Here is a 20,033-nt window from a genome sequence, read left to right as displayed (position 1 = left end):
TTATGCTATACACATATGGTTAATTTTATTATACTGATAGATCCATTCGATGAAGCCTTTATAAAAATTGCGATACAATAAAAGATTTCTATAAGAGTCGGGAGCGTTTCTTTGGTGAAAAGTTGGCTTTTCAACACGCATTGATGTAAGAGTGTATATTTTTGATTTTGATTAATATGTATTTCATATATATTTATATATTATTTAACTCATTTTTCAAAAGGATCTTTTTTTTTGTTATCGATAACATTAAATATTACGTTTTCTTTATGTAAAGCACACCAAGTTCTGTTGCAGTTGCAGTCTCTCTTACAAAAATTAAACAAAACAAATGAGCATAAAACAAAACTTATAAAGATAAATAAAACTGTCTAGTGCGTGAAAGCGGCATCAAAGAGCAATTTATGGTGTATCGTCCTCCTTTTCCTGCCACACGCTGCTCTCATTCTCCGTATCACTCAGAATTTCCACCACATCCTCTTCGCCAGCCAGCAACGCTGCAGACTTCTCCATATCCTTATAGAATTCCGCTGACAGAGGCAAATCGCTATCACCATTATCGACCATCAAATTCAGCTCCGGCACTAATGTGTCATCTGTGCCCACCTGTGCATTTGTGGTTGCCGTGGATGCCGCTGTTGTGGACACATCCATGGGCGGCAGAGTAGCCACTGGATTGAAGGGTGCGTCTAAGTCCTCTAGGCCACGAGGGGGCTTCAGCTTTGCCAGCTCCTCTCGCAGATGCCGATAGTGTCGACGCAACACCATCGAGTTAAAGGAAATAGTTCGACTAGCCCGCTCTGTATACTGTGGCTTACTCAGTTCCTCAATCCACCCCTCAATTTGTGTGCAAATCTCCTCACGCTTCAGCCAAAAGTGTTTATGTATGACCTGGAATTTAACAAGTTTTAGAAAATCTTGGGTAATTTAAAAGTGAAGGCTTACATCTGTAAAGACAGGATTGGGATTGCGTATCTGCTCCAGCATTGCCCAACGCACACACGCCTGATAAATGTTGCTGTTGTACTCGCGAGATGAGTTAGTGCCGCTGGGTGTGCCACGACTGCGCTCAAAGCCTGGTTCATTAAAGTACGGCTCGGGCACCAATATCAAGGACTGTATGGAGACGAGAACCTGCAGAAAACTGGACGTCTGTGCATTCCACTTCTCTTCGGGTCTACCATGCCAAGTGTTAAGCACGGACAGACACACTTTACCATCATTGTAAAGGTTGGGGTTAAAGCGAACCGAATGGCGACCAGTTGTCTCCAAATTAATAAGCATCGGCAAATTGGGATAATCGGGTGGAAAGAAGACATCAAACTCGAAGCAACCATTGGCGTATGGCGTATCCGCCGGGCCAGTGATGAGCACCTGAAAAGTTATCAATAAATAAATATTAGATGCATATCTTGATTTAAAACCAAGTCACCAAGATCCGTAAACGTTCAACTAATGCAAAAAAAATGTTTCCAACTCTAAAAATGATCGCCAGAAACTTTACGTACCTTCATTATGTCCAATCTGTCCGTATCACAGCGCACAAAAACAGAGCTACTAAAACTCAGCGGCAAGCTGGTGGAGAGCGTGACTGCTTCCTGTGCCAACCGCTTGACCCGCGATGGATGGTAGCGATCGCCAGCCAAACGCACCATTTTTTCAAAATGATGTGAGACCACAAAACGAAAGCTGTTGTTATCCGATTCCACAATCATATCGTATGTATCAAACTGACGCTTTTTCATTAACTCCAGATAGCGTTGTTCGACTGATTTGGTCAGCGGACGCTCCAATGAACCCATACCATCATCATGCGTATGCAGCATATTTATCAGAGCATCTGCGTCGGTGGTCTTCTGCACCAGAACACAGGTCTCATGTATATCCGGTATGAGCAGCGCTAGACCTTCGTCATCGCCGTCATCTATATTGAATGTCAACTGATGGGTCTGTCCTTTAATGTTCGACTTCTTGTTGACTCTGTGCATAGATAAAGGAAACGTTAGCTGTTTAAATGATTGGATAACCTGTAAGCCTTACTTGAGTCGTTTGGCATAGGTGTCAACGCAGGTCTTCATGCTCTTTAGCAGCTCTGCAATTGGTGGTGTACACTCCCCGTTGGCACTCGATGTCGGTTGCAGCAACGATACCAAGTTCTTGGACAGCGACAGCGCACGCAGCAGCTTTAGAATGGCACGATAGAGAGGAATGTGACGTGTAATGTCTAAAACTGAATCGTTACGCAGGTAAGAGCTAAGTGCTGGTATGAGACACGATTGCTGCAACAGCGTCTGGAAAATGGGCGGTAGTTCACCAGTCACATCACGCACATCATGAAAGGCAAGTATATCCTCTCCGCGCATATCGCTGGGTATGCAATCTCCAGGATTGATATAACTGGATAATACTAGCAGCAAAACCGTCACATGCTCCTCCTCACTCTTTTGGCGCAAAAGCGCTTGCTCAACGTTCCAAGATTGTGTTGTGGAACCAGTGCCAAAGCCAGTGCCCTTTGCCCAGTAGATGTGGCTCTTATCATCCGACGTGGTTGCACTTGGCAAAGGTTCTTCAGCTGAATTGATCTTGGTGCCTGCGCTATTTCCGTTTCCATTTCCATTGCCATTGCCATTGGCATTGGCATTGCCACTTCCATTGCCATTGATTGTACTGCTGCTGTTACCACTAAAAGTGGGCTCATTGAATATTGGACCAATTTGGCTGTTATGTGACTGATGTGAAAAGATTCCCAGACAATTGAGCACAAGGTGCATGGCTCCGACTTCAATAACGACACGGCGTAGAAGGACGCCGTCATCAGTGGATAACGATACACTGTCAAGCAGTTGGCGGAATACCTCGAAGGGCAACGTGGGCAACGAAGGGGCCAGTGATAGGCTGTAGATGTCATCTGCAAAAGAAAAAGAATGAAGTGTTAAATTAAAAATTGTTTATGTAAACAAAGGTGCTGTACTTACTGCCATCACCATCTCCGGTAACACCTAGAACCAGGCGCAGAAGACACTGGGCACGCTGTTTATCCCTAAGCAGCACATCCGAATAGGCAGGCAAGCGTAGGAACAGACCAAAAGCGGCCAACGAGTGCTGGGGCACAGAGCTAACAGTAACCTGTTTGGACGCCGGCTCACAAATTGTATCCTCCAGATCTTCATAAATCTCATCATTTGGCTCTAGCTTTACCCAATCAGACAGTGGTGGACTCTTTTCCTTCTCGGTTGCAACTGCAGTGGCCTTGCGGCCCATGTGTTCAGGATACACAGTTGGCAAATAGTGAGCTAACAGCGATAGTCCTCCACTGCTAGAGAATCGCTGCAATGGCGATGGCAGCGGCTCTGTACAAGCAGCCTTAACTTTTTTAGACTCGGCTGCTTCATCACCCACCGCGCACTGCGGCACCAGGTTCAGTGTTAGACAGGGCGCAGACAGCGAGTGTCCCGCATCCTGCAGCGTGGCCAACACCTGTGAGATGGTGGCATCTCCTGACAGCAGTATATCCGGATACTCTGCTATAATCAATTGACTGCCATTGCCAGCATGCGCTGCTTGCAATAGAAATTCCTCAATATTGAAAGTATCTGTAATAAAATGCATTAGTAAATAATTTTCAATGCTCGTCTAATAATTGCACTCACTGATGGGCAGTAGTTGCGATGCCGTTGTCTGCGTCTCCTTGTCCTTATTCATGGCTGCCTGATTTTTTGCATCCTTGATGCGTTTATCCTTGGCCGCCACCGCAGCGCCAACGGTTAGAAACTCCATGCTACCAGCTTCCATATTGTTAAAGTTAATGAAGCACGATTTATCCAGCTTGCAGTCGCTTGTCTTCGCTGCAGCCGGAACACTGCCTGAGGCATCGCCAGTACGTTGATCTGTTGGTTGTTGATACACTAAGTTACTATACACTGTGGTATCAAGAACGAAATTAACAAAATAAAATGACAAATTAATCAAATATAAAAACAAAGAATATATATATATATGAATATAATAAATCTCTTGTAAAAAAAAAAAAAGAATTTTAAATCGTATTTATAAAATTATTTCAAGTTTCAAATGGCAATATTATATGACATATTTGTAAAGTCACATTATTGTTATATTTTTAACAACAATTAAATTAATTTAAGTTTTATCCAAAACAAAATTTGGTAATTTTTTTGTTTTTAAAATTAGTTTATATTGATCACCAAAAATCTCCAAAAATTTATATTTCAAATAATGAAAAAAATGTAAAAAACATAAATAAACTTTGATGTGGAATTAGACATATTGATTAATTTACCAAATAATTGTAATTCAAATGACTAACTTGGAAATAGGAAACACTAACTGATGATATTAATCGGCATTAATAAAAACCCTCTAAATGTTAAAACATTAAAAATGTGTTAATAAAAAAAACTTGCAAGTGAAATAGCTTACCGCTGACACAGTTCTGCATGATCTCCTGACAGGTTGTGTTTGTGGTGACATTAAAGAGCATTTGATGGGCGCTGCTTCGTCTTGCCGGATGATGATTAACTGAGGCGACGGGCAAACTATTGCTGGCACCTCCAACACAAGTTCCACCCATGATGGCAGACAAGGTATCCCGACGTTGCAATGGCTGCTGGCTGCGTACAGAGACCGTAATGTGCTCGTTCTCCAGTAACAACTGGAGCACCAGTTGCCTTGTAAAGCCGGATATGGTGGGTCGATTACCAGCGGCTGATCGCAGAGGTTTACAAATAATGGCACCAATGAGCAGCGAGGTGAGCACTTCCTGGTTGGCTGGATGGCATGCGCTTACACGGGTAAAGAAATTAATTGTAGCCCGTTCCAGACGAATAAAAGACTGTTGCATGGGTAAAGTTTTGCTGAACTGTGCCAAGTGTGTGTTGCACAGCAGCTGCAAAAGTGGCTTCCAAAACATCGAGCCCTGCATCGTACCCAGCCAATCACGCATGGGACCCTCGGCACAGCATTCCGAGAAGAAGTCCAAGACCTTGGGCACATTTGCGCAACTCAGAAGCGGCAAACTGCCACTTCCAGTACTCGCTTCCGCCTTATCAAAGTCCGTTAGCAAGGAGTCTCCGGCAGCCGCTGCTTGACTGCTGCAACTGGCTGTCGCCGCTGTATCCACAGCTGGTCCCTCCGTGGTGGGCAACATATATGTGCAGTACTCGAAGATGGCATGTGCAAGTAGTTTGGGCAGACCTGAGTCTAGCATCTGGTAAACGGCCACCGGCGACTGGCAAGCCAAAGCTAGTGTCTTTAGGAACGCCGGATGCTGAAGCAGCTGTGTAAGATTGTCACTGCCCTCGCGACGGAACCAAGCGCTGCCGCTTTGAACTTTGCTATCATCTGTTTTACCACGCGTCTGTTGTTCCAATTTCACACCCAACTTCATCAGCAACTGATTAAAGAGCTCGGATTTGATATAACACAGAGCACAGAGTAACGCATCGAAACTGCTCTTCAGTGGCTCATCGTGCTCCAGCTCGGCGATCCACTGATAACAAGTCTCGAACAATGCCGGCGTAATAAGGTGCGACAGATCGGGCACCTGTTGTTGCAACTGAACTTGCCACAAAATGGAGGCAATCACTTTAACAAATCCGCTTTGCGGATTGTTACAGCGCGCCTGTTTGCTATAATTGTCATGCAGTTGCATGATCCAGTCCAGCAGAACACGCAGTTTGTCCAGCATGTGCTCCGTGGAGCCGGTAACAACTTGGTAAATGAGATCGCAGACCGCATCGCTGGAAAGCTTAAACACTGCAATAACAATTGGACAAATATTAGTTGACTCTTATGCTAAATGGATGAGCTGAAGAGTGACTCACCCTGTGGTGTGGTATGCCAAAGCAGAGTGCGCAACAATTGCAAACTGAGCTCATGATTGTATGCACCCAGCTTTATAAGTATCGTCTCAAGATGCTGTTGTGCCAGACTAGGTATCATGGGCATAATATTTAGCAGGGAGCAACAGGCCTCCAAAAATCCGGGATATTCAGCCGGATACGAGGCAATTAAATCAGATAGCTTGCTATCCGGTTGCAAAGCAGCCACATGAAAGCATCGAGAGAGTATGCGCACCCAGCCAATGCTTGTCTTGGCAAATGCATCATCCTCCGGCATTGCATCGACATCCATGGCTGACAGCGCAGCCGTGGGCAATGGTGTAGAGCAGGCGATAAATGAATCACCAAAAGCTCCTTGCCCACGTAATCCCTGCATGCGATTCCCAAAGATTGTCTGACCCAGCACGGCAATCTGCACTAGTCCAACATTCCCGCAGTCTTTGGGTCTAAAATAAACAACAATAATTACATTATTGATTATTGATGCTGGCATCCAAAGCTATTGCTTACTTGTAAAGCCTCAGCACAATACTTGTGGCCACCTCCGCTTTGGCCAACTTCAGACGTATGCAGGTGAGGCCTGTTGTGGCCATCGGAGCGCCAACAGGAATAGAGCCAACACCATAATCTCTAGACAATTCCAATGCTACGGCTGAGGGGCAGGACGCTAGACTTGAGGTATGCGGCACGAGTTGCACCTCCTTGAGCAAAATTGCAGTGGGCAACGTAATGGTTAAATCAACGTGTGTCTCATTTGGATAGAACATATAACTCCATGCTGGCGATCGTGGTCGTCTGTGTGTGGCATTAGGATTTGATATTAGCATCTCGGCACTTTGTGCCGCATCGTTCTCCGATACAATGTGCGAGAATGGTGCAAAATTGATCAGTCCATCATACTGAGCACTGCTGTTTCTTGATGGTTGCGCAGCTGTTGTTGTACCTGGTGGTCCTGTGCCAGTTGTTGTCTTCTTACAGGCATTAGCATTGCTTACATGACTATTGAGTTTGAGGCGCGTGTTACGCGTCATATGTTGCATGATCATCGATATCTGTTAATCAAGCAAAACAGTCTCATTAAAGTGTATAAATTGAACAACTATTCAAACTTACCAATCCCGGCTGCATGTTAATAATCGTCTTGTTGAGTCGCACCAAGTTGTGGCAGATTATTTGTATGCCACCCAATTGAGTAAATATCTGCACAGCCGCTGTAACTTCTAACACCTTCGAAATGTACCAGAGAAATGGTTCCGATAATTGAAGACGCGGCAAAGTGGCATTACGTTGTATGGTAGCTGCAAAAAAGAAACAAATATTTTAATTCCTTTAATACAGACTGGGTCACAATAATGTATGAACACTTACTCTCTTCAAGATATTGGCAAATGGGCGCGACAACCAGGCGTGGATTAGATGCCCTCTCACTTAAAGTGATCATCAAACTGAAAACGGCATCTGCAATGGTCTGTGGCTCGTCCAGTACCATGTTAGTTTTCAGCGAAAAGAAACAGCTCGAGGACATCATAGTAAACGTGTTTGTAGAGCATTGAGAGAGTGCTCCAAATAGACGTTTCATTGTGGGAAAATGTCGCAGCACTGCATGGAAAATAAATTTGATGATTGGTGTAAAGTCTTAAAATTATTCAGATATACGAACCCCAATCGGCAATGCAGGGAACCTTGCTGCGGTGTCCATCTGTGTTAAGTTGTTCAGCTTTGGTTTCATCCGTTTGGCTTTGATTAGACAGCTCCTCCTCCTCGGGTATTGTTACCTCCTACAGTATAGAACAGCCATTAAAATCAATAATAATATTGCCATAATTCAACTTACGCTGGGTTGCCTGGGCATCTCGGTGAGAACCATGTGTGAGGACAATTTAAGTAAATTTATAATCAACGAATTGTCACATATGTTGGCATTCTGTTTGGTTGGATTCTCGGAACCCAAGACATTGGCAAACAAATTGCTAAAGTTGTTGCCAGCATTGCTGTTCTCATTACCGCGCTGGCATTGCAGCTTCTCGCCATTGGAAATGTTGTTGAAGACTAGAAAAGCTAAAATTCCAAAGAGTTGAAGCTGTGATTCAGGCTGACTGACTGACTGTTGCGCTACTTACAAACACTCTCGATAATCTTAAGCGCAATGTTCAGATCACCCTTATCGTTAGGCATTAAAAGCAGATCGCGTACCAACTGATTCTGAGCATCGATTGGACCCTGCTGATTGCTAATGGCGCCACCAGGCTGTACCAATTGCAATACAACATGTAAAAGAATGTCCTTTAGCCGACGCTTGCACGGAATGAGACCGCCGCTACTCTCGCTCTTGCTATGAAGCCAAAGCATGAGCTCGTGTAGATGCTTGCAGATGGTGGGTCCAGCCTGTCAAAGGGAAATACAGTTAAATAGCAAGAAAAAAAGGTGAGCAGACAAGTTTCACTTACACATCGATTTGTTATGATAGATGAACTCATGCCGTAGCCGGAGAAGAAGCGCAGCAGCATCTTTTCAAAGTTTTCATCATTTACAATGACCTCATTAATGCGCGTGCAGTCGGTGACATCGTCGCCAATGGGCAACGAGTTGCAAGCGAGAAACAGACACTGAAAGCCCAAGCACCAAGTGCGCAGCTTAATGTCATTGTGCCAAGCTAAAGCTAGCAGAAGACCTTGCACAGCATTGGCACCAAATGGAATCTTGGGTATATCCGTTTGTGTGATTCCAGATGTGTATGGTTTATCGGCAAGCTCACAGTTCAGTGTTAGCCACATCTGCAACACCTGCTCCAGATGCACCCACGTGTCCTCGTAGTGTAGATCAGCCAGTATAGAATCGAAAACGTTCTTAAGCATTATGTATGTATTGCGACCACTGTAATCTGGACCAGACCACAACTGTGTCAGATACTCTGGCCAGTGTGCAGCTTCTGGGGGTGCAGACACAAACTCATTGGTCAGCACCTGCGGCAACGATGAGTATAAATCCAGCGATGTACGATTGGTCAGGCGACGTAACTGAGCTTCCACATGCAGTTCCAAGCCAGCATCCAGACGAGAATCCATCGCAATGGATATGGACTTACAAAAGAAGTTGAAAGTATTTTTGCAAAGGGCATTACTTTCCTTCTTTGTAATTGGCTTGGTGCGCTCGATCATATCGATGTCGTTAAGCATCTCGTCGAATTCGGTATCCTCACACTCGATCAACGAGGGTAGGTAATTATATTTCACAGCTGCAAGTGATACGAGATGATAAGAGTATAAATAAATAATTCGGAAGCGCAAGAGGAAGCACAATTAAATGCATGGGCATCGGTTTGAATAGATCTCAGGTGAAGTACTAATCAACTAGGTTCCATTCACCTACATCCAACTAAGCCGATGCCCATGCCGAGGGGTATTTTATTTGAGTATATCTGTTTACCCTCCTGATAAAATTCACTTGCTGTCGGCATATATAACACAGCCTGTGCGGCAGATGTTGAGGAGGTTGCTAAAAAGATGAGAAATGGTTTTGGTTTTGTTTTCATAACTAGCAGCAAACAAAGGTAAATAGTGCATGCTTCAAGGCAAGTCACAACAGGAAATGCACCATCGAACGATTGTCGAGGCATAAATTTTGATATTTCTTCTATTTTTTCATATTTTTTTTTTTTATTAATTTTAATCAATTTCAAGAATTGAAAGAGGACGAAACTAATGCACAGTTCGAAGACAATCGGAGCATATGGCTTGAAGTAAATAAATATACTTAGACTTCATTTCTAGTTGTCTGACTTTTTATGTGGGTTTTGAATTGAGCTATATAACATTTTTTTTTTTTAAGAAAATGAATCAATTTTCAATAGAGAAGATACTTACAAGAATAATCACTGAAAAGATCGCGCGTCTCCTGCACAGCTGTCGTGACCATGGAACGGGCTCCATCATTGGTGGGTGTGGCATCATTATCCCTGTATTGTTTGTCCGCATCCAACAAGTCCTGAATGAATAAAATTTAAAAGTTTTAGATATAAACATTAATAAAGATTTAAGTTATTTAAGAATTTTATAAAAGCCATCAATAAAATTCAATACAAAAATCTATTCTTTTAAAGGAATCAAAAAACGTAAGTTATTTTTTTCGGGTTTATCAAATTAAAATCGAATATAATAGTTATCTGTGAAATAATTTAGTAAAAATTTTAAAAAATAACTGCTCAAAATTAAATCTGTAATCCTACTCTCAATATGTTTTTTATATTTACCTGCAATAGACAAGTAATTGCATGCACCGCCCAGGGCTGCTGCTGATCGTTCCACACGGCCAGACGTATGAGTTGCTCGAGTTGAGCTGTCGTTACAATTTTGCACAATCTAACCGACGGTCGGCATGCAGCTACAAGCCGCGCTATAACCTTGCACGTTAGTAGAAACTGGTCCATATTGCAATCAAAATCCATTTCCAGGAGTAGAGCGAACAATCCTCGTATGACCACCTTGATGTTGGCCATGCTCAACGCCTTCAAACCCTTGTCAAAGTTACTGTCTCCATCAGCACTAGCACCTAAGCCATCCAGATGCTTAGGCGATGTTGTGGATGTGCTTGTGGCTTTAACTGAGCTGCCAGTAGAGCCAACGCTTGGCGTACACATGGTATTCGCTACCATATTGATTTTTCCACTGGTTGACGTTGCTTTGCTCGTACCGCTAGCCTTTGATTTAGTTGACAACTCCATGAATATGCCAGGATGCTAAAGATTCGAATATGTCAATTAATTGATACCATCAACAACCATAACTTAAAAATGCTTCACCTCGTTTTGAATCATGTAGATTTTCTTGCCCCAATCCGTGTAGGGCTGGACAGAGTATTTGTTCTGTTGAATTATTCGTTTTTTGAAGCAACGAAGCTGTTTACTATTGGGCGTGTTATTGGGCCTGGTCTTTGTAAAGTCGCTTTCACAGCTCATGAAGTCCCAACGCGCTGCAGCTGTGGATTTATTAAGACATTAATTAGTATTCATCTTACACTTGTCATTAAAGGTTAACGCACATTTATCCTTGCGATCATTATTGTCATCCAGACAAACAGAAAGGAACAATAGCAACCAAGTAATAAGCTGCAGATCGGAAGTGCTTCCCATGGCAGCACTGCGTTCAGCTGCGCTAGCCGATGTGCTCGGCTGTTCCGACTGGAATTTGTAGTGCGGGGAAATGGGCGCCAACAACTTCACAAGTGTCTTGAGCACGGCATCAATGACAATAGAGCGACAAGCACCCATAGCAATGCTGCGACGTCCCAAATATGTGAGCAAAAAGAATATGCTGTAAAATAGTTGAGAATGAATAATTGAAAATATAGAAAGTACTGCAATTACATACCGATCTTGTGGAAATGCCTTACAATTTTGAGCCGAGAACAAGCTACAGAATGTGTCGGCCAGAAAATCGCCCCACCAAGGCTGAAAGCAACACATGCGAACCAATAAGGAACATGTCGCCAACTGCAACTGTGCGTCGCCATATACAACTAGAGAGTTGAACAGCGCCTTAGCCGTAACCACATTGAAGCGTTGATGCACCGGCAGTATATTCTTAATACCATACTCAATGGAAAAATGTAACAGCACCTCAACTAAACTAAGGCTAAGCACACGCAACTTATCCCGCGATGCGCTGCGCAGTGACTTTTCGATAAGCCCAGGACTCGGTGGCGAAGGCGTGCGATGGGATTTTGGTGATAATGCACGCTCCAGACGCAGCACCACATTTCGTATAACATTGATTTGGTATTGCAAGAGCATGCATTCGTCGTATAGGGAAACAACCTTGTTATTGTTGTCCATTCCACAGCTAAGCTCCTCATCACGTTGCTTGTTAATAAATGCCTGCAGATGAGCGACATTAGATAGCTCGCTGTTGCGCATAGGTGATAGCAGTTCCATCAATTTGCTACTGGCCAAACTATAGCGACAATGCACATCCTCGTACAGTGCATTTAGGGACTTGAGGTGTGCCTGCAGCGATTGGGCGGGCTGCTTAATAAATCGCACCAACTGATCTCCGTAGCCATCATGTTCCAGCACAACTGGATGTCCAAAAAAGCTGCCCAGGGGCACCTTAGATTTGGTGGATGACATACCATTCCGACCAACGATTGTTAGCTTCAAATAGCGACAAATGGGTGGCGGCTGCATATCGCTCAGGACTAGTGTCTTGGTCTGTATGTCAGAGACCTGAACAAGGCGCGTGCAGTCAGTCTCCTCGTCAAAGCACCAAATGTCAATGTTTAGAGATGTCAGCTCATCGCAGGCAGGTATCACCAGATCCGTTAGGAGTATGTGCTGACCAAAATCGAGCACAACAAAGCGACGGGCACCCGAATGCATGCGATCAACAACAATCATTAGCTTGGGCGGAGGCGTCAGCAGCTTATGCCAAGCAATGGGTGGGCAAGGATTGGCACTCAAATTTTCTTTGATTTTCTCTCGCTCCATTTCATCATCTACGATATTCTGTGAACTTTCATTGGCGCCCGTCTGCGATGTTGGTTGGGATTGCTCGGATGTCTGAGATGGTGAGGCCTCTTCAGTAAGGACATCGAGGCACGACTTTAAAGCTGGCTTCTCCCAATTGTCCAGGTCTCCAAAAGTGTCATATGAGTTTTCTTCGTTAATACCAAACTTCTTTTGTATGTAGCTGTTCCAAAGTGTAATCTGTGGCAAAAACTTTGAAATCTTCAGCTTATCAATGAACGCTTCCTTCTCGATTTTTACCTCCTCTTTCAATGCATGTTCAAGATCAGTTAGGGACGAGACCGCTAAAAACAAATATATATAAAAACGGTTAGAACAGAATTGAGAAAATAATGTAACAGAACGTACAAGCCTTATCCTTAAAGCCATTGACCGTGGCAAAGGAGTTAAAAGCGGTCACAAGGTCTTTGTCCTTCATCTCATCTACCAGACACTCGACATCGTTGACCAGATCGCTCAGCTGAAATTAGTTAATGTTTAGTTTTTGATACAACTAAAAACGTCAACAATTTTAAAAAATAGGGTATGATAAACTAACTCACCAATTCATCATCCTTTCCCTTGGCTGCAACCATCTTTGGCATCATCATCACATCCTCAATAACCACACTGGCAGCTCCATTGACCACGCTATCAATATTATCAATGCGCGTAGCCTCAGACGCTTGAACGCAATTGAAATGCAACTGCACCACTTCCAGAAGTCCACGTAACTGATTGCTTATACTCTTGCCACGAATTAAATGAGGAAATGTGCGAAAATCAACTCCATCTGAAGAAACACAATAATCAGAACAGTTTTCTAACGAATGTCATCAGTTGAGCACTCACCTATCGAACTGAGACGCTTAATATCAAGGCCGGTCACCGGCAAAATAGTGGCACTGCTGCGTATTACATTTGTGAGTGCTACGGATGAACTTGATCCATGACGATTGATATTGGGAAAATCAAAGTCAAATATTTCAGGTTCAAATGGAAAGCCGTAGAGTCCAAATCGTGTGCTGAGAAGAGCACAGTGTGGATCCCAACGTTTGTCAATTTCGTTGGATATGTCTTTAAGCAAATTGATGGCATATTCAGATATGCTATTGTGTGACTCAGCAGTGGATGTTGCACAGGCAAGCATTGTATACCAGCGCACCACACTGCCACATCGCGCTTGCGGCAGCTCATAGAACGTATTGGTGATTGCCATCTTGATGGTCGTATCCAAAGTAGCATGCTTCTGCAATTCAGCAGGAAGATTTGCCACGCCCCTGTAAACAAACAATTCAGTTAGATCATGTTACATAAAATCGCTGTTAAGCTTACTCCGTCAGCATGATCATTAGCTTGACGCACTTGTGCGCCGTGCTACGCTCACTATAGATGATGCAGTTGCGGATTAACTGTTCGATGTGCTTTTCAGCTAGGCAGATGCATTCAAATTGCTGGGCCAACAGATCATTGATATTGGCTGCCGTTTGCTTGTTTATCTGATCCTTGATGCGCTCCGATTTGGGTGAACGAAAGCGATTTAGGCGTATAAAGCAAATCCAATTAAGCACATCAAGAGCCAGGTTTTTGGTAAGTGGCGTCGATTCCACATCGCTGGCAATTCGAAAGAGCTGTTCCAAAAGTCCATTGCTATCCAGCATGGCAATACGCTGTATGCGTCCATTACTGATGCGACTATGTGACTTAACAGCACGCACACTTATCGAAATCTCGTGCAGCCAATCGCAACCTTCAGTAAACGAATAAAAGTTAGAATTTAAATAAATGTGTTGTCTACAAAGTTGTTACAGGAGCAGCAACAGTGGAAACTACCTATTTGATGACCAGTCTCTTGACCATCTAAATCATTTGGAGCATCTACAACGGGCAATGACCGCATTGAATGCTTTGGCACGATAATTGCTTGAACATGGGTTGGCTCGGAATTGTGCGTACATTTATTTAAAAAAGGACAGTGCATGACTTTAATTAGCTTCAATTTTGCAGTCTTCATAAAATACTGATTTGCTTGGGCCAGAGTGAGTGTTACTTTTGGATTTGCGTTTCTTGTATGATTAACACAATTTTCTACTTGATGTGAACTCTTGGGTCTCACAGAAAATGCTGCAAATGTTGAATGTTCCAATATTATTTTTTGGGTAATGGCCAGATTTAATTGAAATTAAACTAATACATCTTCTATACGTTATAAATAGAAGTAATACACATTTCGACGTTAAACAAGTTAAAATTAAAGCTCATTTCGGTTTTCCAAATCTAATAAATCAGATTAAAAATTAAAATATCGAACATAGAAAATAAACTTTGCGGTGATATAATATTAGGCAGTTAGCAAAGGAACGACGCAATTAAACAATTCTCCATACAAATTTAGAATTACAAACCTCTCGTTTTGTTTTGGCCTTCCTTGGATGGATCTGATACGGTCTTGATATGCAAAAGAAAGTTACGAGTACGCGTCTTGAAGAGTTTCGGCGATGTGAGAGTGGCTGTACCGCCTTGATCACACAAATCAATACACGAGGAGAGCTCTATGGGACCAGCCAACACCTCGGCATTGTGAGCCGACAAATATTCCTCACTGAGCACTGGATTCTCGTTGGCAACTACAAAATGTTGAAAGGATTGATTAATAATTCAAGTATTGGCGAAGCTTTTGCTTACTGTAGGAGAGATCAATGTTATCGTCAATCACGTTGGGTTTATAACTGGCGTGGCCTTTCATGCGGTAACCAAAACCATTTGTGTTCTGCTTAAGCAGAGTAACCTGTATGGCTGCAGGATTGGAGCATTGCTGGTACACAGTAAACTTCAAATCGATGTGTCCCAACGAGACGGGCTGTGCCAAGTTCAGCTCAATAATGTGCTCATCCCATGTGGTTCTGCAGAGATAAATACAATATATAATTTAAACAATTTTTACTTAAGCGAGTGATACTTACGCATCGTTGTGCAGTCGCCAAGTGCGTGTGAAATCACGCTCATCGCCTCCATGACGCATATTTTGAGATTGCTTTCGCTGCTTCTGAGCCTGACCCAAATCATTCCAGCAACTGGGCACTTCAGCTGAGTACACTGTCAGTTTATCATCAAAGTGTGTCAGTGCATAGAAAACTCGCAGATCTTCGAGCGTCAAGTCTGCAGTCTTATACGCCAGAAGATTGGCATTGTTGGCCATGAGGGAAATAGTGGATGGTGAGGTCTGCACATGTATGCCTTGACTTGATGTGCCGGCTGCCGCTTCGTTGCCCACATCAATGGATATTGTTCCATCGGGCATGAGCGATTCAGTTCCAGCCACATTGCGAACACCGTCAGTCACGCTCAAGTCCATGCCATGCGTCAATGTGGTACTGCAGTCCTCCTCCATCTCCAGCATTTCATCGCCAGAATCGTTTTCACCGTCGTTAAGCGAGTAGAACAACATGCCACCCTGTCGGGAACAGCAGCAAAGTCTGTCCAGGTTACGACAATAAACTACAGCCTCAAAGTGTTCCCCCTCTTCCTCGATGACAGAAGACACCTGGAAATCGGCCAGCGAGTAGATTTCAATGGAACCGTCTGCGCACACCACACAAATGGAGCCGGCCTCCTTTACATCGGAAGAAGCCGATGTTATATAGGGTGGCAGGATACACAGCTGCTTGGGGCATTTGGCACGGCTGAAAGTCATGGCAAGTGTGTAGTCATTGGAGATTTGCATGTCATCATAGTCAAAGAGTAGCATCTGTGCAGCCACATTGCAATCTGCATTATTTTCGTCTGAAATAGGTGATGAGATACACAGTTAGTCGGTTTTATTCATATTTTGGCAATTGCATTAAGTCTTACCCATATCCATGCTCACATTGTGCTCTTCTTCCTCCTCTTTGGATACTGTTGCCATTATAATCTTGGCGGCTTCTGTTTCTGGCGCCTTGGTCCGCAGCAATTTAACCAGCAATTGATTACACTTGGGACTGGTGGGCAGAATTTCAGCTATCTCGACAATCTCCTGCACATCCAAAGGTACTCCATCTGCACTATGAGCGCCATCCAATGCATTCATGCGTTTCACACTCGTCCAGCTTTCCACTACACAATCAATTTCCTCACTTGCGGTCAATTTATCGCTAGATCCGTTGCTACCATTGATGATGATGCTGTTGTTGTTGTTGTTATTGTTTGTGGAGCCAACGCCCAGGGAGTTGGTGTCATTGTTGTTATTGTTGTTTTGATGTGATATCTCGGCCTGATCTAGAAGCTTATCCATATCATTGCCCATGCCCAGCAAACTGTTGCTTACATTCACCGTATTGGAGGTGACCATTAGACCAGAGGAAGAATCGTCCAGATTGCTATCCAATATTTGCGACAACGTTGACAAATCAAAATCGTACAGCACCGAGGGATTATTGCCGCTCTGGCTACCGTTGTTCTTGTTATATGTCATTAATGCGGACACAAAACCGTTGCTATCAAAACCATCGGCAAATTTTTCATAGGGTGTCAACATTTTGTTGTCGTCGTCCTTCGAGGACTCCAGACTAGCTTGACTGGCAACCACATTTGAATCACTAGAAGCTGTGTAAAGTAATGTGAAAGACATTATTGATAAGTATAAGATTAAGAATCAAAATTTACTAACGATATAAAATTGTATAATTTAATAAACTACTTTTTTTAATTAAAAGAAGTACTTATTTAGTGAAAAGGGGAATTGGTAGCTCAAAATTACAGTTGCCCAAGTTAAAAATATATTAAAAAGATTCAAAACTTACTGGTGCCCAGCTGAGACGAAGTCTTCTTTAGTTGACTTGCAATGCTTGAAACGCTGCCGCTGTCATTGCTAATTATGGCCGAGTTGTCGCTGTGCCTGTCCAGCTCCACAATATTGAGCACCACCATGCGCAGTGCCATCTCTCCGCTGCTTTGGCGTACACTCACGCCGAGCACTATCTTGGAGCCCACAACGCCAGCTCGCAGCGTCGATGTTGATGTTATGTGTTGAGCATTAACGCTACCAAATTTACTACTGCTGTTCATGCTGGCGGCGTGAGCAGCGCTGCTGCTATTCCCACTGCCGTTATAGTTCGCCGAGTAGACGTAGTTGACTTTGGTGCGGGCACGAGCATTGGGCAGCACACAGATTGCCGTAACACGCGCCCATTCGAAATTCTCCTCGAAGACCTCTTTGAGCAGAGTGGGAACGTGGAAAGTGTGCATTAGCTTTAAATGACGTTCAATGCTCCACACGCTCAGCTCGCCGGTTTGAGTGCAGCTCGTGCAAAGAACATTAGCATAGTCACTGTTCGAAATGATATCAAAGCCTAGACCCGGTGCAGTTAATGCTGGATTGGTGGCATAACTGATCGAGAGTGGCACGTTCTGCGTGTATTCGCCCTTGACAAATGGGCAAAGTGGAGAGTGACGCTCATGCTCGCTCCAAGGCTCGTCGGTCTTCTCCCAGCAGACCAGGCAGACGTTGCATGTGAAGCACATGGCACGATCCTCTCCCGACGATGACGGCTGATGATAGAAGCCTGCCTGTGCCATTTGATCCGGCAGCGCCCACTTATAGTCCATATGTGGCCACTTTTCAAATGTCTGACGCCGCACTGCTTCCGAGTGCATGAGTACACGCTGAAAATTGCTAAATTTCCAGCCGAAATCTGGCAACCGGGAGCCCATTAGCATGTCGGTGAGTCGCTCATTGATGGCTGATGCTATGGCCAGCACCGGAATGTGTCGTTCCAAACGTTTCAGCAATATGACCACATTATTTGCCACCAGTTTCAGGCTGGAGTAGGGCACCTCCAGGCAAATGGTGTTCCACTGTAAAGCATTGAAGTTGGACATAATATTTAAGGGACAATTAGAAAATCATACAGTTCGTCAAGTAATTGTTTTGACACAGACAACAAGAAGACCAATGGATCAAACACCCATAAGGGAAATAAATAAATGATGTGACTTTTATTTTTGTCAAAACCATTTCTTCATAAACTGTATATTCGAGTTGAATTAAATTATTATTATTTTTGTTGATAACTTACGCGTTGCGCTTTTATGCCCTTCTTGGCATTTAACTGGGCCTGGTTAATCTTCAGTGTCAGCTCGTTGCTAATGTCACACGGACACTCGAGACCTTCACTCTCCAGTTCATTTATGCAATTTTGAAATATGATCGCCTCGGACAATATGAGCTCCAGCTTGATGTAATCATCATTCTGTCCAATCGGTGCCTGCAGTATTGTGTCCAAGAGCAAAACGCCGTTGTAGTCGCCACGCAATCCCAGATTGTGACCATCCCAGAACAAGATTTTATCTTGCAATGGCATGTAACGTCCTTGTATTAAGCTCTCAGCTGAAATTATTAATAAACACATACATATTTAAAATGATTAGCTTAATTTCGTCATTGTTTGCAAGTACGATGTTTGACTGAGTCAAAGTTTCTCTTGATGTGAATACATGCACACACATACAAATAAATGCATGAATTCTAAAAACAATTGACCGCAACATATGCGTAACTGCGTAATTAATAAAACAAAAACCAACAATATAAACAAACAAATAATCGTTTGATACATATGTCAAATCATTCAAAAGAAATCCTTTTTTGTAAATGCAAAAAGCTTCTTCTTAAACTTACACAAACAAACAAAAATACATACAAACATAAATATGTATATAGAAATGTATGTATGTATGTTTATAAAAATCTAACGAATACAGACGAAATTTACAAAATACATTGCAATAAATTGACATTTGAGTGTGTATTTGTATTTGTGCGTCTGTGTATCAAATTTTTTTTGTATTCTATACATAAATAAATATATTTATGTATGTATGTATGTACACATGTAGGGAGCTGCTGCTTACCATTTGTACTCAATTGATAAGTCTGCAATGTAACGCCGGAATTGACATCTAGAACTTTCACTAGATTATTGACGCCAAACGCAAGCAGCACATTAAGCTGCGGATGATAGACGATGTTGCGTATTTCAAAAAGTCGTGCTCCGCGAGGCAAAACAGCATCGTTGCAACTATCATCGCCCATATCCAAGTAGCCGTCGTGCTTAAGAATACGCTGTTCCATGCTGTCACATGCGGGCGTCGTGCGCGCGTTTTGATTTATTGACAACGCAAACTTTGCCTATTCTTTGTATTATTGATTTCACAGTTGATCAAGAAATTTTCACAATTAAAAATTACTTTTTGTCGGGACTCTGCTGCTGCGCTGCAGTTTTTCTATGTGTCCCTCTTTTCTTCCTTCTGACAGATGAGTATTTGATTTGCCATTCGCCTTTACGTTTGACAATTGTCAAAAACTTCAATTTAGAGTTGTGTCAAATTAAACAATTTATGATTCGATCATAAAAGAACGGCAACTTTGATTTTTAAGAAATAAATTATAATTGAATTGTTCAATAAATTTTAGATAAATCAAAATCTGCACTACTGCTCAATCATTTCACAGCACTGACTTTGTCATTCACAGTACGGCGCGTACTGCACTTCACGTGCGATAGTTTTCTCTCGTTCGTTTACAGCAGTGTTTACACTGAGTGAAAAATATGGATGGCGCAATGTTCAAATTTGAACTTAATTTAGCAACAATTTAGCATAAATACAAACTTTCGAAGAAAATCTAAAATTCG

At 42.9% G+C, this 20,033-nt stretch overlaps 1 protein-coding gene across 1 annotated transcript; it reads right to left on the bottom strand.

The window, feature by feature from the left end:
• Window positions 1-3: 3 nt before the first annotated feature.
• LOC117792694 (baculoviral IAP repeat-containing protein 6) lies at window positions 4-19,761 on the bottom strand. The gene is made up of 32 exons (XM_034632924.1): window positions 19,252-19,761; window positions 18,417-18,727; window positions 17,142-18,195; window positions 16,213-16,944; window positions 15,324-16,143; window positions 15,046-15,263; window positions 14,766-14,987; window positions 13,696-14,110; window positions 13,213-13,640; window positions 12,924-13,153; window positions 12,730-12,841; window positions 11,228-12,665; window positions 10,899-11,170; window positions 10,660-10,835; window positions 10,111-10,596; window positions 9,725-9,845; window positions 9,288-9,356; window positions 8,309-9,096; window positions 7,982-8,246; window positions 7,696-7,919; window positions 7,522-7,639; window positions 7,230-7,460; window positions 6,975-7,159; window positions 6,372-6,913; window positions 5,844-6,307; window positions 4,441-5,775; window positions 3,651-3,920; window positions 2,976-3,593; window positions 2,041-2,908; window positions 1,509-1,980; window positions 946-1,374; window positions 4-891 (listed from the first exon to the last, which is right to left on the bottom strand). The coding sequence occupies exons 1-32, from the start codon at window positions 19,469-19,471 to the stop codon at window positions 403-405; spliced, it is 14,622 nt and encodes a 4,873-aa protein (XP_034488815.1). The 5' UTR covers window positions 19,472-19,761; the 3' UTR covers window positions 4-402.
• Between the last annotated feature and the right edge of the window lie 272 nt (window positions 19,762-20,033).

Source organism: Drosophila innubila (genome assembly GCF_004354385.1).
Source record: "Drosophila innubila isolate TH190305 chromosome 3R unlocalized genomic scaffold, UK_Dinn_1.0 2_E_3R, whole genome shotgun sequence".
Taxonomy (NCBI): Eukaryota; Metazoa; Arthropoda; class Insecta; order Diptera; family Drosophilidae; genus Drosophila; species Drosophila innubila.
This window is presented reverse-complemented; position numbering and strand designations above follow the sequence as displayed.